Raw genomic sequence first — 15,757 nt, 5'->3', positions numbered from 1 at the left:
GATTAATTATAAAGTCAAAGGTGTGAATATTTGCATGTATAATAATGATATGACCTAACAAATGTTTTACTCAAAGACCTTGCACTGTTAGGTGCAGCGACACAGTAAATGGCTATCACTACCCAGTTAATTCTTCACGCAAGTTTGAAGGATTTGTTGTAAACATGTTAAACTTCCGCAGTACGCTTGTATTATGTATTAAACTGTATGTTAAAAGTGTAGCTGACCCCGAACTGTATGAACAACAGGGTTACAAGAACAAAGCGCAGTATGATGAGCTAAGACTCGGTCGTCCTTATGAATATACAATGTGATTTTTCTAGTTTTCAATTATTGAGAGGACCTGAAACATTAAAATGACACACGATGGTTGTAGACAATCATTGGTAAGCCTTGTTAGACAATCTCATGTTATGATGGAATAAATCCTCCTCTCAATTTTTAACTTAAAAAAACTGAATTTGTACTCATTTTTATGCATGACAAGTACACGACTCTCTTGAAGAATCTATTATTGATGAAAGTGAAGACACGTATTAATTCACCAAATTACTCTCAAGGCCACAAATTGCTGTAATAAGTTAAGGAAATAAAGGTAATGATATGACATTTCTCAAGGCGGACACACATAGAATGACAAACAGCTAATAACTTTGAGTGAATTACATACTGGACATCTGAGCCCATCCTGTTCTTGTCTAATGTCATATATGAAAGATCTGGGACTACCTTGGCTTGTACTGTACAAAAAAATACCTTTCCATGACAAAACATTGAACATGTCGCATGTTCTTTTCCCTTACATGTTTTTCTGCTCAAGTTCCCTTCAGACATGCACATTATCACGTAAATGTGCTGCCAGTTTAACATGTAAGTCTCATGTTTGAAAAAGCACCAGAACTCCATTTAGTCACGACAGCAATCTTTCAAAGTTGGACCTCATAATAATAAAGGCTACAGCAGCCAGAGGTTCACTATACATCTTGTTCTAAGTTTCTATCAATTATTCAGTCCACTTCAGTTCAATTTTATTTATAAAGCCTAATATCACAAATCATAATTTGCCTCAGAGGGCTTTACAGGACGACATCCCTCTGTCCCTTTGACCCTCACAGCAGATAACAAAAAACTCTATAACAGGAAAAAAACATCTTTTATGCACAAAAAAAATAAAGCAATTTATTAAACTACAAAATATGGTGATTGAGCCAATTTTAGGATGTTGAGGAGATTATCCTCATTTTTATTTCAGCCTATATAAAATTTGTCTTTGCTCCTTTTTTTGCCAAAGGATGAAATGCTTTATCATGGTACATGACAGGGGGCGCAAACCTATAAAACCCCCAAAACAGTCTGAAGCCACAAAACAAATTAGAGCTTTGCAATACGGTAACACAGCCTTTCAACATTACTAATAGGTCTGAATAAGCATTCATTAATATGTTTTACCACAAGTGGCTTCTCTGCAGTGGGCTATCTATGATTATTTGGCACTTAAACATTGCAGTCTTGGTTATAAAAGCAAACATATCTGTCCATACATTATTAAATTCTCTATTTTCCTCCGTGACCTTTTCCTTCTTTGGATTTGCAATACAGCTAGCCGAGCGAGGGAGACTAGAGGCTAGCCAACACTACTGAGGTGTAACCAAATTTATAGAAAAGATGCCAGGCTGTAGATGTATAAGGCACATTTTACTGTAGGTGCTGAAATGTTCAAACTTTTTTTTTTAATTCAGTGTATAGGCTACACATTTTTACAAGTGGAGAATGTAAGAATTACTTTAGGCCTACAATTATAACAATTATAAATAAAATAAATATTGTGAAAGCCAAAGGAAGTGACAGGATAGGAAGCTGAAGACCTGCAGGTTGCCAACCCATGTGATGAGATATTGATATATATTATAATATAGTTTAGTTAAGGATAGCAGACATACAGTATACTTCAACAAATGATGGGAAAGTCATGTAACAATATAATATTGCCATAAAGCAGTTCTGCTCATTGGGTTTTATCACTGCTCATGCCAGCCTGATAAAACTAGAGATGTTATAGGGTTATATAACACAGCATAAACATTATGGCAGCAACTCAGTGGACTGTATATAAAATTAGATTATGTATAGGAGGTACATATATATTCACATCAGCCACTCCTACCTTGTGGAGACAGGCAAAAGAGGGTAAAAAAAAAGATCCGTCTAGTCAACAGACCTGCCTTTCTCCGTATTATTTTAACTTTCGATAGGCCGCAGAATTCTAATATTGAAACTGATATGAAAACATATCTTGAGTTTCACTACTGATAAGTGGGGGCAACTGTCCCTTGTGGTCAAGAGCTAGTCAATAATTTAGACCTTAATGGCAAAATACATTTTAAAATCCATCACTTATGAGGCTTGTGAAAGACCTGAGAACAACCATCATTATTACTATCTCATCACTGCTCTCCAACAGTGACACCACATAGTGCTCCTGTCACGTTTAAAGGTCCAGTCTGTAGGACTGAGGAGCATTTATTAGCAAACACGCTTGACACATGGGCAAAGTTTAAATTCTGAAACTTTACCACTATGTGCCATGAAATCCCATACTGGACATTTAAATGAAATATAAAGGACACCCATGTTTCAATGCAAAAAAAATAAAGACGCTTGTTACTCTGAAATACAGATAAAGCCAGCACTTTTACAGATTCAATGTGTGAAATATTATGCTATAAAATAATTCATGTTCCTGTTCAAAGCATACATATGATGGCAGCTTTTCAAAGGACTCTTAACATGGGATCTATCTTTCATCATACATCTCTGCGCACCAGTGTCTGGTCAACATATGTTTTTTGATGTGTTGCTTATTGCTGTTAAAAACTGCACTTGGCAGAAGGAGACAGAGGCTTCAAATGTTCCCACATCACCAGATGCCCCGTCTGGCTGAGACAGCACCTGTCGCCAGCGTGGAATGGAGCATAATACCTGGAGTAATATATTTTGGATGATTTGCGGATGCTTTGGGAATATTTTTGGCCTCTGCATCTTGCTGCCTGGCAGAGTTCTCAACGAGATCATTTAGAAAAAAACAATATAAACTGACTAGATGCTGACACACTAAATCATGGAGTGAATGAGGTCCTATTAATGTGGAAATCTGGTAAAAATGACCATATATTGAAGATTTCCCATGCAGACAGCCATATCATCTTATTTGATAATGCCACTTCACTACACACATGGCAAAATACACCTCAGCTTCTTTGCTGTCAGTTTATTTTTAATATACCAAATAATCAGAGGCGCATTTTCGATTGCAGTGTAATTTTCACATTTGTCATACTTCACAATTATTGATTACCACCATCTTGTACTGTACAGCCATTCATTGGAATGCAAATGATGTGTTTTACATTCGAAAACCAACTACTCATATTGCTGGTTTCTGTTTTGTTTACATATTAATCAAATCAGTGTGTGATTTTCAAAGGTAAGCAGCATATCCTCCAAAAATCGGTGCACTGAGGTGTGAGTGAAAAAAATCTACTTAAGCACCACTGTGCACCACTTAAATCAATGACTGGGCTTTGTAAAAAAAAATAAATAAATAAATAAAAAGTAATTACTATCTTGCAGATGTACTGCAATTACGTAATTAGAGTAATAATATTTTTTTAAAAAGCACTTTTCAAATCACAGGTACACTGTGCTTCACAAATGTATAAATGACACACACATACACACAAACACACAAATCAACAGCAGAATCAATAAAAGCAGAGTCAGTGCTCCAGGAAGTCTCCTAGGTGCTGTGTTTGTACAAATTGGATACAAGAGAGGGACCTTTGACTGAGGCAATCACGACGAGTTACAGCGGTCTAAGTAAGAAGAGATAAAAGTAAGGATGGCTTTTACCCAATCAATAATGGATAAAACAGCTTAATTTTGAAAGCATTTCTTTCTTTTGAGAAACAATCCCCGTGACCTGAAACAACCGCTCCCGAAATGGTGAATTTATATTTATTCTTTTCTCATGAACATGCCCGTACACATCTACCTGTTGGTGCACTCCTGGATAATCATCCATGTAGATGGGAAACATATTTGTATTTACCCCATCAACACATCTTATTTTAAACCACATTTGCATTAACCAGAAACATCACTTTCCTATCAGAAACATGACAGTAATTGCCAGTGACAGGCTGACAACTCACTATGACACTGATATAAAGGAGCCACAGATGTATGGCAGCATTCCTTAGCTTGTTAGCTACACTGTCTACAAGCATGAACACGTGTTGTCTCACTAAACAGGCCAGCAAAGAAAGGACAGACATTTACATTGTTATAGGTATGTAGCTAGCCAATTAGCCATTTAAAGGCCTTGCAAAGGAATCAGCCAGGCCCCATATACACCTCGCTGATATCTTTTAGGGCGGGCTGTTTCAAAGTCAATGAGTCAAGTAATCTGTCTGTGGCCTGTCAGTTGACCTGAAAATCTTCAGGTTGAGTTGTTGTATTTTTTATTTGTTTTTTTTGTCAGCCAGTGTGCATTACATTATATTTTACCAATGTGAGCACACTTGAGCGACAACATGCACTGGTGATTAACTGATAAACCAGACCGCCACATAAGGGATCTTGTGAAACGTCAAAGTCGCACATGTTTTGGGGGGGATAGAAAATCAAAGATCCTGTAGATGTCAATACAGTTCGTTTTGTGTCTGCATTATAATTTTGATAACTCTATGCATTTATTTGTGACCTTGACTGAACCTGAACGTTCTAGAAACCTTAATAAATTAGGGTCGCTGTCATGTCTTTTCAGGTTTCCTCCATCTGAGTAAATCGATGACCTAACACAGTGGCTGGATATTGCTTTACCCGAAAGACATGAAATGTCATTAGGCTGAGTGTTTGTAATTATCCAATGAGCTAAAAGCCAATTGTGCAATCTAGGATAGGCTGCGATTTAGCTGGAGACGACAGTCTGGTGCTGCTATAAGTTGCCGTACTGACTGTACTGCAACAGCCTCACACTTAAGCTAATGTTAGCGATCCGTCTGGGGTAACTATCACCAACATCATTTCGACTTTTGCCACGGTGACAGTGAATATTCACATATTGTCTTTGCCTCATATCTCGTTGTGAGAGCCTTGGTCAACCTGCTATACAACAGCTTTAAGCCATTCTGGGCGTGGCTATGGCGATGACACAATGCTGGTCATGTCGATAAAAGAAGCTGAAGCCTGAGTGGCTTTCAGATTAGACGTGGTGTGCTGTGCTCTACAGACCAAAAACGTAAAAGCATAAGGGCACCTGCAGACACCCTCAGAAACTTTCATAGGAATAATTGCGCAACCAAAACAGCATATTTAGTTTTGTTGTTTTGAAAACACACACAGACACACAGTGGGGGTTTCATTTCAACAAGTTACTACACTGAGATGTCAGTGGTGAGCATGTGATGACTAATAAAACATGTTTTGGCCTGTAACTTTTCTCCGTAACACACAATAGTTCTGAAAGAAGACCTTCAATTGTTTCGTTCACACTCTCAATTACAGCGACACTCTTTCAAAAAACTAAATACGATTATTTTAAAAATGTAATTCAATTCATTGTGTATTTGAGGAACTTTTGGTTCCACAAGAAAAACAATATGGGGAAGATAATAAAGCCATTTTACTTGTTCTGAAGCTGAATGATGAAATTCCTTATGGACTTAACATCATTGGCACAGTTAGCACTGAGCACACATTGCCAGAGTTTCTATTTCGTAATGTAGCTCCTGGCTTATCAAGAGAATTACAATAACTATTCTTTTTACATCCTCTTTTGGAAACAGAATCATGGTCCTACAGTTGTGTATTATTGAGCAGCTCCATAGTACTGTTGTTTAAAGAATGCCCTACCCTACATGTTACCTCCCTACAGATAATATTGTCTGATTCATTTAAAAATGCATTAATCATCTCAGTACCACATCGAGCTAATCCTGCCTTAACATATGTAAAACATGAAATTAAGTGGCAACCATCTTTCCTGGAATCAGTGAGACCACTCACAATGAACCCTTGCTGGAGACAAATAAAGTAGTGAAAAAGTACTGATACATTTATGTGACTGATCTGTTTCTCGTAGCCGTAGAAAACTGAATCAAATTGGATTTAAAATGCTAAAGAATGTCTTAACTAGGACAGTGTTATATCAGTCTGAGCCAAAATCTGGTGTCTGTAAAGGCATAAAATTGGAATATGGGTTTTGGGTGTTAAGTTGGCCAAAATGACAGGGCCAGACTGGACGCACTTAGGCACCTCCTAAGCCTCTTTTTGAGCTTGGAAAAACCCTCAGACAGACAAAGTGTAAAAGCCATCATTTAAGGTAACAGCTAAGCTTCCTATGAAGCTGAAAATGTTCTCACTCTCAAAGCCACATGTTGTGTTTAATACTAATCAAGCTAATTCAAAAGCACACTATTCAAATAGACACAGTGGGGGGTTACAATCCAAAATGAAACATCCACCATCTTGAAAGCCTTAAGCTTTCTCCTGAAAGATGAATACTGACTTCAAAGGAGAGCACATCTGTGTGCATCTTTTTCTTAACAATGACCACTGACTATCAATGAGATTACTATTTACTTTGAAAGTGAAAAAGGGGCGTTTTAAAACTTACCTACTCACGATTTTTATATTAATAATGGATCAAATCACGACTGTATATGTAATGTTGAAAGTGTTGCTTGTAGTGCTGAAAGCACAGAGAATTATCACCCAACCCTGCAGTTCCTCTCAGCTCGATGCAGTGTTTCAGTCTGTCATTGTTTTAGTTTCTGGCCCGCAGATTTACTGTTTTGGTTTTTCACTCTCATCAACCTCATTTCCAGGCACAATAGGCAGCTGTTTTAAGTGAGAAAGCGCTGATGAATGCAATGTGTTCTACCTGCCCCACAATACACAACAGTTAGAGACTAACACAGTGGAGCATTTAGAAGCTAAAGAGCCAGATATTTCACTCAGGAGCTGATGCAGACCAAAACACAGCTAAAAGGAATGATATTGATAAGGTAGCTCAGCACATCTATAATGCATGCTAATGTTACATCATGGCTTCTGAATGTGAAAATAAGCTATAACCACCATAACAACTTTGTAAAATGATAACCAGTCCCACCAGGATTTTGCGAGCTCTTTTTGAGATTGTTGCGGCCTTAAAGTTCTGATTTCACAACAGCTTTTCTCAAAAATTGCAATGCATGATGCCATGTTTTGAGGTTGTTTTGCCATGAAATTGCAGGGACAAAATAGATGCAATGTCGTCTCAGATTCAGAGCCTATTTTTTATAGGAATTTAGGGTTTCCCACAGAATTAGAATCTCTTTGCCAACAGTTAGTTGACGTCTTTGTCTCACCCTGCTCTCTCTGCCCGGCTAGCAGCTAAAATACAACACAGAGACATTAAACAGTTCCAGCAATCATACACTGAAACTGAAACAGCATGACTCTGCCGTTAAACACTGTTGGGTAACATTAGCTGTGTAATGCTAACAGTTAGCCCTGTCACTGTGTGTGTGACCTTGTCCCAGGCGCAAAGCTTACACTCCTGCAGCACTAATCTCATAATAAACAGAAAGAGTGAGAGAAAGAGCAGGGCATGTAGGGACTGAGGTAATCAATAAACTGAATGTGGCTTTACAATGAAATGAAATTTCACCAGTATGAAATAGTCAAATTTCATGTGAGTCAATGTTAAAGTGATATGAGAAAATTGCAAGGTCATGCAGAACTCACGGGGGGACTGGCTAAATTTGCATTTACTGTTGTGACTGCAACATTGTAACACCCCAGAGGGACTCGAGAATATGTCAATGTTGTAGTTACAGCTTATTATATTACCATCAAATGGCCAAAAAACCCCAAAACTGAATAAATGAAGCTATAACAATTCTATTTGCCATGATCTCTAAACTTAACCAAGCAGTTTTAGTTGTTATCTGTAAGGAGAACTTGAGGTGTCTTACACCTGTATATGACATTGTTTAGAGATAGTGGGTAAGGACTATAAGCAAGTCAGAGAACACCTTTGGTTTTCTAGCCAATAAAGCAAATGACTAGACAGTATTGCTAGAACATTTTACTACTCCTTTGTTCTGTCTTGCCCCAAACAAATAAGCTTTTAGTTTTTATTGTGAAAATGTAAATGTTAAATTCATCGTAAGTCACTGTGATCCAGCCAGAGTCAACCTAAGAAACATAAACAACCTAAGGCCCTGTCTGCACATGTACGAATATGTTTTAAACTGGTTTATTTATCCCTCCGTTTTAAGATCCATACGACTTTAGTTTTACAAAATATCTTTGTCCACATTAGAACACAAAAACAACCCCAAATGGCCATCTTCGTCGGTCTCCCCTTGTCACAGAGGTAGTAAAGACTACTGGCGAGCATTACCTTTTTCAAAACACCCACTGGAGATCTTATCAGCGTTAATTACAGTTAGATATAAGGATGAAAGAGCTTACTCACTCATATGAGTGTTGCACTGGAAACTTTTCCTTTCATTCCTCATCACTAACAATCCCACTCTGGAGAGTTTTCCACCATCTACTGTTTCAGTGTGTGACGCCAAAGGGCACCTTTCACTATCGCATGGAACGATGCTGGACAGCGTCGGCTGAGTAAGCGGCACTCCCACAAACAATGGACTTTGATGCGGGAGTCCAGTGTTCTCTTCCCATGTGAATGTGATGGGGTTTTTTTCCGTGCCATCGCCTAAACCTAACCATCCATGCCAGTATGCGCGCTTGTTGACATTCAGGTGTTTGTTGCCATGTGCTGTCACCTAAAAATAACTGCAGCGTAATCCCACCATGTGCTAATGTAGACATCATGGTAGCACCATTGTCATGGTTTCTGGCACACACTCATTACACACAGTAACAATGGGCCTGGGTAAAATAAGAACATTACGTCATAGTTTCCTAAATGTTTTGTTTCACATGTCCACCTGGATACAAAGTAATAGGAGTTTTTAAAAATCTTTTAGTTTTAATGATCTAAAATTCAATTTCTGTGAAGACAAGAGGCCAAAACGTAAATACGAAACGAAATACATGTTTACGAAAATGTCACACTACATGTAGACAGGGCCTCCTCGGTGGGTCACTTTGTATTTCCTGTATGAATCTTTTGCAATGTATGTGAATGACATCAGCTGACAGGAAGCAAACATTCATCCAAGCTGTTGCCTAGCAATGCTATGGAAGTGCTCTATAGACTTTGTCGGAGGCCTGACCAACTGCCAATGCAGCTCGATAAAAGCAATAAACTGCTTAACATCCCGTTAACCTTCATCCCACTATCCGTTTAACAAATACTGTCATCAATAGCAGCATCCTGTCAGGTCAAAAACGATCTATGTGAACAAAATAAAAAATGGTATAAAAGACTGTTTCTATTTGAGCATACTGAGCACTGACTGTGATCCTAAGGGAAACATTTGAAAAGTGTCTCTAAATGGTGAAAATAATCCAAATGAAAAAAATGCTATTATGCAACAAATTACTAATATGATATAATGGCCTAACAACATCAATCCAAACACCCTTATAAAGAACAAACTTTCAAAAAGTCATTTTAACCATCAGCCATCCAGCTGGTCCATCCATCTGACAAGGAGGCATTTGAGATATGGCACTGTTTTGACAGATTTGTTCAGTAAAATAGAAACATGAAATACTAATTTTACTTCATTCTCAAGACATATAGGTGGCAATTTCTCAGTTACAGTTCCATCGTGCTTGTCATGCCTCTAAATCCACCCTTAAACCACTTCTCAAGTAGGATCAAGATTATCCTGATTCTCAGCATCAAAACCATCTGCCCTGGAGTCATGAAAAACACAGATATGAGTTTTGAGATTGATTAAAAGTAGGATCTGATTCCAAAATTGTAGCCTGAGCAACGACTGTTATTATTTTTTTGCGGTCTGAAAACCTAATTTTCGTATTTTTTCCAATACGATTACTTAAATCTTATCAGTAAAGTTGGGCTGGAACTGGATAAGACTTATCTGGAATCTTGAGCTGAAGGAAACACTTAAAAAACCATTAAAGATACACTGATGCAGGTAAACATTTACTCATAGGTCCATTGAATGACAAACTGCTTACCAATGCAGTGTGTTAGTTAGGATGTGCAAGATGCAGCACTTTTAAGGCTGCAACCACAGCTCAATAAAATTGTAAATGTCAAGTAGCTCCAGTTGTCATGTTTTTGTTTTATCTTGGAGATGAATTTCAAACCTGCCTTTTTTCCTACTATTGAACAGGTCGAGGGTTCACTGAGGATTTAAGAACAAGTACTTATTAATCACAACACAGAAACTGAAGAATGGTCTCCATTCAAATGATGTAAAACACTGAATACTTGGTTTTTAAAGGGATTAAATGGTCACAAAACATCAACCGCTGCCCTACTTCACTCTAAAAATATCAGTTCAAAAACCTGTATTAGTCAAACCCTACTTAATATCACTATGGCTCACTAACTCATTAAATGAGACCACCAACTGTGTTTTGATTAAATGATTAAACAGAGCACGTTCTTAAGAGGCTTTTGGGTTATTAACTTGTGTCTGAGACTGCACTATCACACATCAATATACAGAAGATCAGCGGGGGTCAAATGACTCATTATCATATGTCACTCAGTCCTTTTTACTGGTAATTGCAAGGAACAGGAAAACGGAAACGCTCATTTTTATCTTCTCAAGCCTCATGTGAGCGGCATTTGACCTGTGACTGTAAGTGCAGAGACATAACTGTGAAGGCAGGGCATCAGATTTTACTATTTCCCAACAGTGGACGAGAAAATGTGCTCAATTTGTTTGCAGCTGAAAGTCAAATGCAACCAAATTCTGGCCGTGGATGTTGTTGGGACGAGATTAAGTAGTGCAGCGCAGTGGAGCCACAGTAGCAGGTTTAATTGACTTTAAAGAAAGCACTCACTCAGCAGATGACAGCTGAAGCTAAAGGCCATGCCAGAGGCTTGGTGGCTGCACACGGCTTGGCTGTTAAAGTTCGAGGCAGAACCACGTCACTAGAAAAACCTTATTTTCAAACATGCAGTTTGTCAACTTCAGTTGATAGTGAGCTCCAACCAAAAATACTGTGCAGATAAGGGGATTATTTGCTGTAGCTCTTATCTCAGGATATGTCAATACCTCCTTCAGGACAAATACAGCTACAATGCAGGGCAGGAAGGTGCATATTCCACCCACAGGCTCTTTGGCTTCTCTGTTTTTTAAGCGTCTTTATAATTATTCTTCATAAGCTCTAGCTTGCAATCTTGTTTGTGTACTCCTACCTATAATATCTAAATGTTCGTGGAAAAAGGGGGAGAAAAAAGAGAGAGGATATGATTTGTCATTATTCTTGTATTTGTGCCTCAAATGCCTTTAACCCTTTGAAACCTGAAGAAACATCACTTTTTTTTGCTGCTTTCAGACGCCTTTCACAGGTATTTAAACCTTTGAATCTTGAAAACATTGGTGCGATTTATTTCAAAAGCATGGGGAAAAAGGCAATTAGCAACTTGGGAAGAAATGTTACACATATCACAAGAAATTTTAGATTTAGAAAATTATTTTTTATTAAACCAGGGAAAAGTGTCTGGGGAAATACAGCTAGGGAAAAGCTACATGTATTATTATCATGATTACAAATTGTATCGAATTTGTTTCTGTTACAAATTGAATTCTGTTTCTTACTTTTCCATGTTTTTCTTTTTTTCCTTTTTCATTTCATTTTCTTTTTTTTTTTAAACAAATTATCAGGTACTTTCTTGTACTTTTTTACTAATTTCTTGCCAGTTTGTTGGCTCATTTCTCTTCTGTTGCTCATTGCCTTCTTCCCATATTTTTGAAACAAATCAAGCCAATTTGTTCAGGTTTCAAAGGGTTAACTGAGCTGTGCAAAACAACACATCTAGTACCATAAAATGGCCTGAAAGAGCAACGTTCCGAGTAATTATGTGTTATGATCAAACAGCCAATTTCAAGGTTAAGTTATTCTTTGATTCTTAGACACTATGTCAAGGCAAATGCATGATAATAATTGCAACACTTTTGGATCACTCTAGTACACTAACGGTTCAACAGAGGTAAAAACTACTCTGCATAAATGCTCTCTGAACCTTTCCCCACTTGCAGGCATATGTAGATTTTGGGCTTATTTTGGGCTCTTGCTCTAAAAATGTCTTGCACACAATTATAAACCAAAACACTGAGACCAGGATGACACAGAGCAGTCTGATTGCTCACCTTTTGCAGCCTTTTATCTGCAAGAGACCTCTCTGAATATGCTCTTAAAAAAGGAAAACTGTATCTAGCAGAACCATATCACAGACTTACAACTTTTGTATTTTTGTTACCAACATAGGTGCAAGAGCTCAACCGCTGTGTGAATATTACCAGTTCCCCTTAGGTGCCATCAAAATAATCTCAGGAGGGCCATCTTGTTAAAGGCAGCACAACAGCATGTTGAGAATGGCACATTAAATGTGAGGGATTAAATAGCTTTAACTGCAGAGAAACAGAACAACGCAGGCACACTCCTGATACAGTGACAGGCTGCTTTGAGACAGTGAGGTCTGAACTACAGTACCTGCTTTGCCAACAATAGGGATGGTTCAGTGAACAGCTCAGTCAGATGCATCTCGACATAATTTCAACACTATGTCATGCTGGAGCCAAAATGGGACTCAGAATATGGTATGCATCGCATCACTGAGAATTTACATCTTTATGCTTTTCCTGTTTGGCTTTGTTTCAGTAGTTGGTTAACCCTTTGAAACCTGAGCGGATTGGTTTGATTTCTTTCAAGGCACTGAGCAAGTTAAAAGCACATAGCCACAAATATGCAAGAAATTAGTAAAAAGTTGCAAAAAAATAAACAATCAATAATAAACGGTAAACAATAAACAACGAGAAAATGACCCCCAAAAAAGGGCAGAAAATAACAAATGTAGGACCCCATGTATTTTTTCTTCAATCACAATTTTTTCAAAATAGAATTATAATGATTGTATACAATATAGTTTTCTCAACATTTTCCCTACTTTTTGATAATTTTGTGATAATGCTACTCCCCCTTTTTAAAACTATTCTTTCAGATAATTTATTGCAATTTGTGGGACATTTCTTGCTTAGCTGGTCATCGCCTTTTTTCCCCGTTTTTGAAAGAAATCAAACCAATGTGCTCAGGTTTTAACAGGTTAAATAGATTGTAGAAATAGATAAGAGTTTTCTGAATGCAGCACAAGAAAACTGACGTCGAACTGTGTTTTAAAGGGTTAATATCAGACGGAGAGAGATGAAACGTACAATGCCCAACTGAGCAGGAAACACTTTCTGGGGTGATGACAACAAAAGGAAAGCGAATAGAAAAGTAGGCCTACTAAAAAATACTGTTAAGGTTTAAAGGTGTTATGACATCACACCCAGAATTCCTTGCAGCTTTGCACAAGATATTTATATTAATGAAGACAGCAACAGCTCTCGACATTCACTGCTCCCACTCTATTGCGTTTATGCCCTACAGAGTTGATCTCCTTTTGTGTCATCCCACTATTCAAGAAAATAGGCTACTGCTGAGCACATCCACAGTCTCTCTCCCCAGTTCTCTACAACAGCACAATGAGTCTGCTCTGGCATGAATGATCATTTAAATGATCATGATGATTTACACACATACTCACACAATATTTAACTTTACAAATGAGGACTGTTGCCTTGCTACCAGGAATGAGGAATGATTAGTGTGATGGGGAATTATAGGAATTAGGGCCTTATATTCTGTCATGTCAGGCTCCTATACAGAGATATGTCAGACTCTTATAGTTACCCCCCATGTAACATCTGTGTGTGTGTGTGTGTGTGTGTGTGTGTGTGTGTGTGTGTGTGTGATGGCTCCCATGTCCCTGAGAGGAGGAAAAGACACTTCGTGTGTCAGACTTGGCACGGGAAGCAGGAGGAAAACGGAAGAAAATGTGTTTCTACAACGTGACTGCATTCAAAGGCTGAAAACTGTAATTTGAGATATGAATTCATTACACGGCCTCTCATCAGTAGCCGGGGATAATGTGATGCAACAGCGCCGCTTAGCGTCGCGCACGGCCCGGTCTCAGCCGCTCTGTCGGTGAGTTTCTCCCCCCTGATCGCCGTTCACCGGCCGCGGCGCTTACCTTCGGTGTCACAACGCGTGGCTGCTGCAGGTTTGCTGAGGGTTTGCGCCTTCTTCTTCGGAGTCCGTGCGATGAATGTTGAGTTTTACTGCCATGGTCTGAGGGCCCGTGCAGGCAGCCACCGTGACCTGTCCGCTTACTGGCATTTTGGTTCCTTCTCACAGCGTCGGTGAAACCAGAGCAAAAGTGTTCAAACTTGATCTGCGAAAACAAGACAATAAAAAAAATCTATAGCTTCTTGCATGGCAGCCCTGAAAAGCGCAGACTTGTTGAATTTGACTCTTGTTCTATAAATGGACGCGCGCCCACAGGCTGGTGCCTATATATATGAGCCATAAACATCATTACCCAATGTCATTATACTCCGCGTGACTCATAAGAATTTGAACAGTTTGAGTTTTATCAAATCATGCCAAGTGCCAGTTTTTTGGTTTTTTTTGCGCGTGAGTGTATGTGCACGCGCGTGTGTTATGTTATATGTTTGTGTGTGTGTGTGTGTGTGTGTGTGTGTGTGTGTGTGTGTGTGTGTGTCGGAGCACAAGTGCGCGCTCGTGTGTGTGCCTCTTTTGGGGGGGATGCTGATACACGGGCTTATTGGATGGAGAGCTTGCGTGATGAAAACACAAGTTAAATTCAAAGGTAGGACGGTGAGAGAGACAAAATAGTACTGTGTGTGTGTGTGTGTGTGTGTGTGTGTGTGTGTGTGTCAGAGAGAGTGAGAGAGAGAGAGAGAGAGAGAGGGAAAAAGAGGAGCGTTAAAAACAGCCTGTGGCTCCTTAGCGAATATTCCCCTCACGCTCCTCTCTCCGGTGCCGGGCTTGTCTATGTAGGGCATGCAGCAGGTTGTGTGTCGGGGACTCGGACGAACGAAGGAGCGAGGAGAGAGGAGCACAAACCAGCAGCCACCCCAACACCCCGCCTGTGCTCCACTTTGAGAGGAGAGTGAGTGTGCGGCAGATATTAAACCACTGAACCCCGACAATTGCTGCTCAATCTCCGCGTCACCCCCCCTCGAGAGGAGAGTTCAGAGCTAAGACCAAAAAACATCCTAATTAAGCTAACTCACCCCATTCCCGTGACACATCTCTCCAGGCGGCCAGGTGGAGATGACATTGCAGCCTGTTACTCCATTCGGATGCCCTCGGCAGGAGTGGGAATCACATACGACTCTCCTCCGTCAAATTAATCCATCAATTTCACCTCCATCCCCCAAAAAGCACACCACCACACGGATAAATCCACCTGTCTGCCTCTGAAGACCTCCCCCTCCACCAGCACCAGGAGATAGGTAGTATTCCTCACGGTTAAGATATCAAACAGCGTCCCTTCAGCGGCGGAGACAGACTGGGGGGGAAAGGGGGAGAAAACAGCCGTAGAGGCGCGCGGTTCAGTCAGACTCCAGAATCCAAAATAACCGTTGGTTTGGAATCTCCAGCGGCAGCCCCGCGCGTTCCGCAGTGAGGGCTCGTGGACAGGTCCGCGCGCCTCCTCCTCCTCTCCTGTCCTCCTCCT

The 15,757-nt window shown here is 39.5% G+C and overlaps 1 protein-coding gene across 1 annotated transcript in view; it reads right to left on the bottom strand.

The window, feature by feature from the left end:
• grin2ab (glutamate receptor, ionotropic, N-methyl D-aspartate 2A, b) overlaps window positions 1–15,745 on the bottom strand; it is a 124,860-nt gene extending 109,115 nt beyond the window's left edge. Inside the window, exons 1-2 of the mRNA XM_088075827.1 lie at window positions 15,312–15,745; window positions 14,246–14,446 (exon numbers count right to left, since the gene is read on the bottom strand). Of these exons, the coding sequence (XP_087931953.1) occupies window positions 14,246–14,446; window positions 15,312–15,329 (219 nt within the window). The 5' untranslated portion in view covers window positions 15,330–15,745. The remainder of the gene's footprint in view (window positions 1–14,245; window positions 14,447–15,311) is intronic.
• Between the last annotated feature and the right edge of the window lie 12 nt (window positions 15,746–15,757).

This window comes from Plectropomus leopardus, chromosome 3, assembly GCF_026936395.1.
Source record: "Plectropomus leopardus strain MGB_pleo_1.0 chromosome 3, ASM2693639v1, whole genome shotgun sequence".
Lineage (NCBI taxonomy): Eukaryota > Metazoa > Chordata > Actinopteri > Perciformes > Serranidae > Plectropomus > Plectropomus leopardus.
This window is presented reverse-complemented; position numbering and strand designations above follow the sequence as displayed.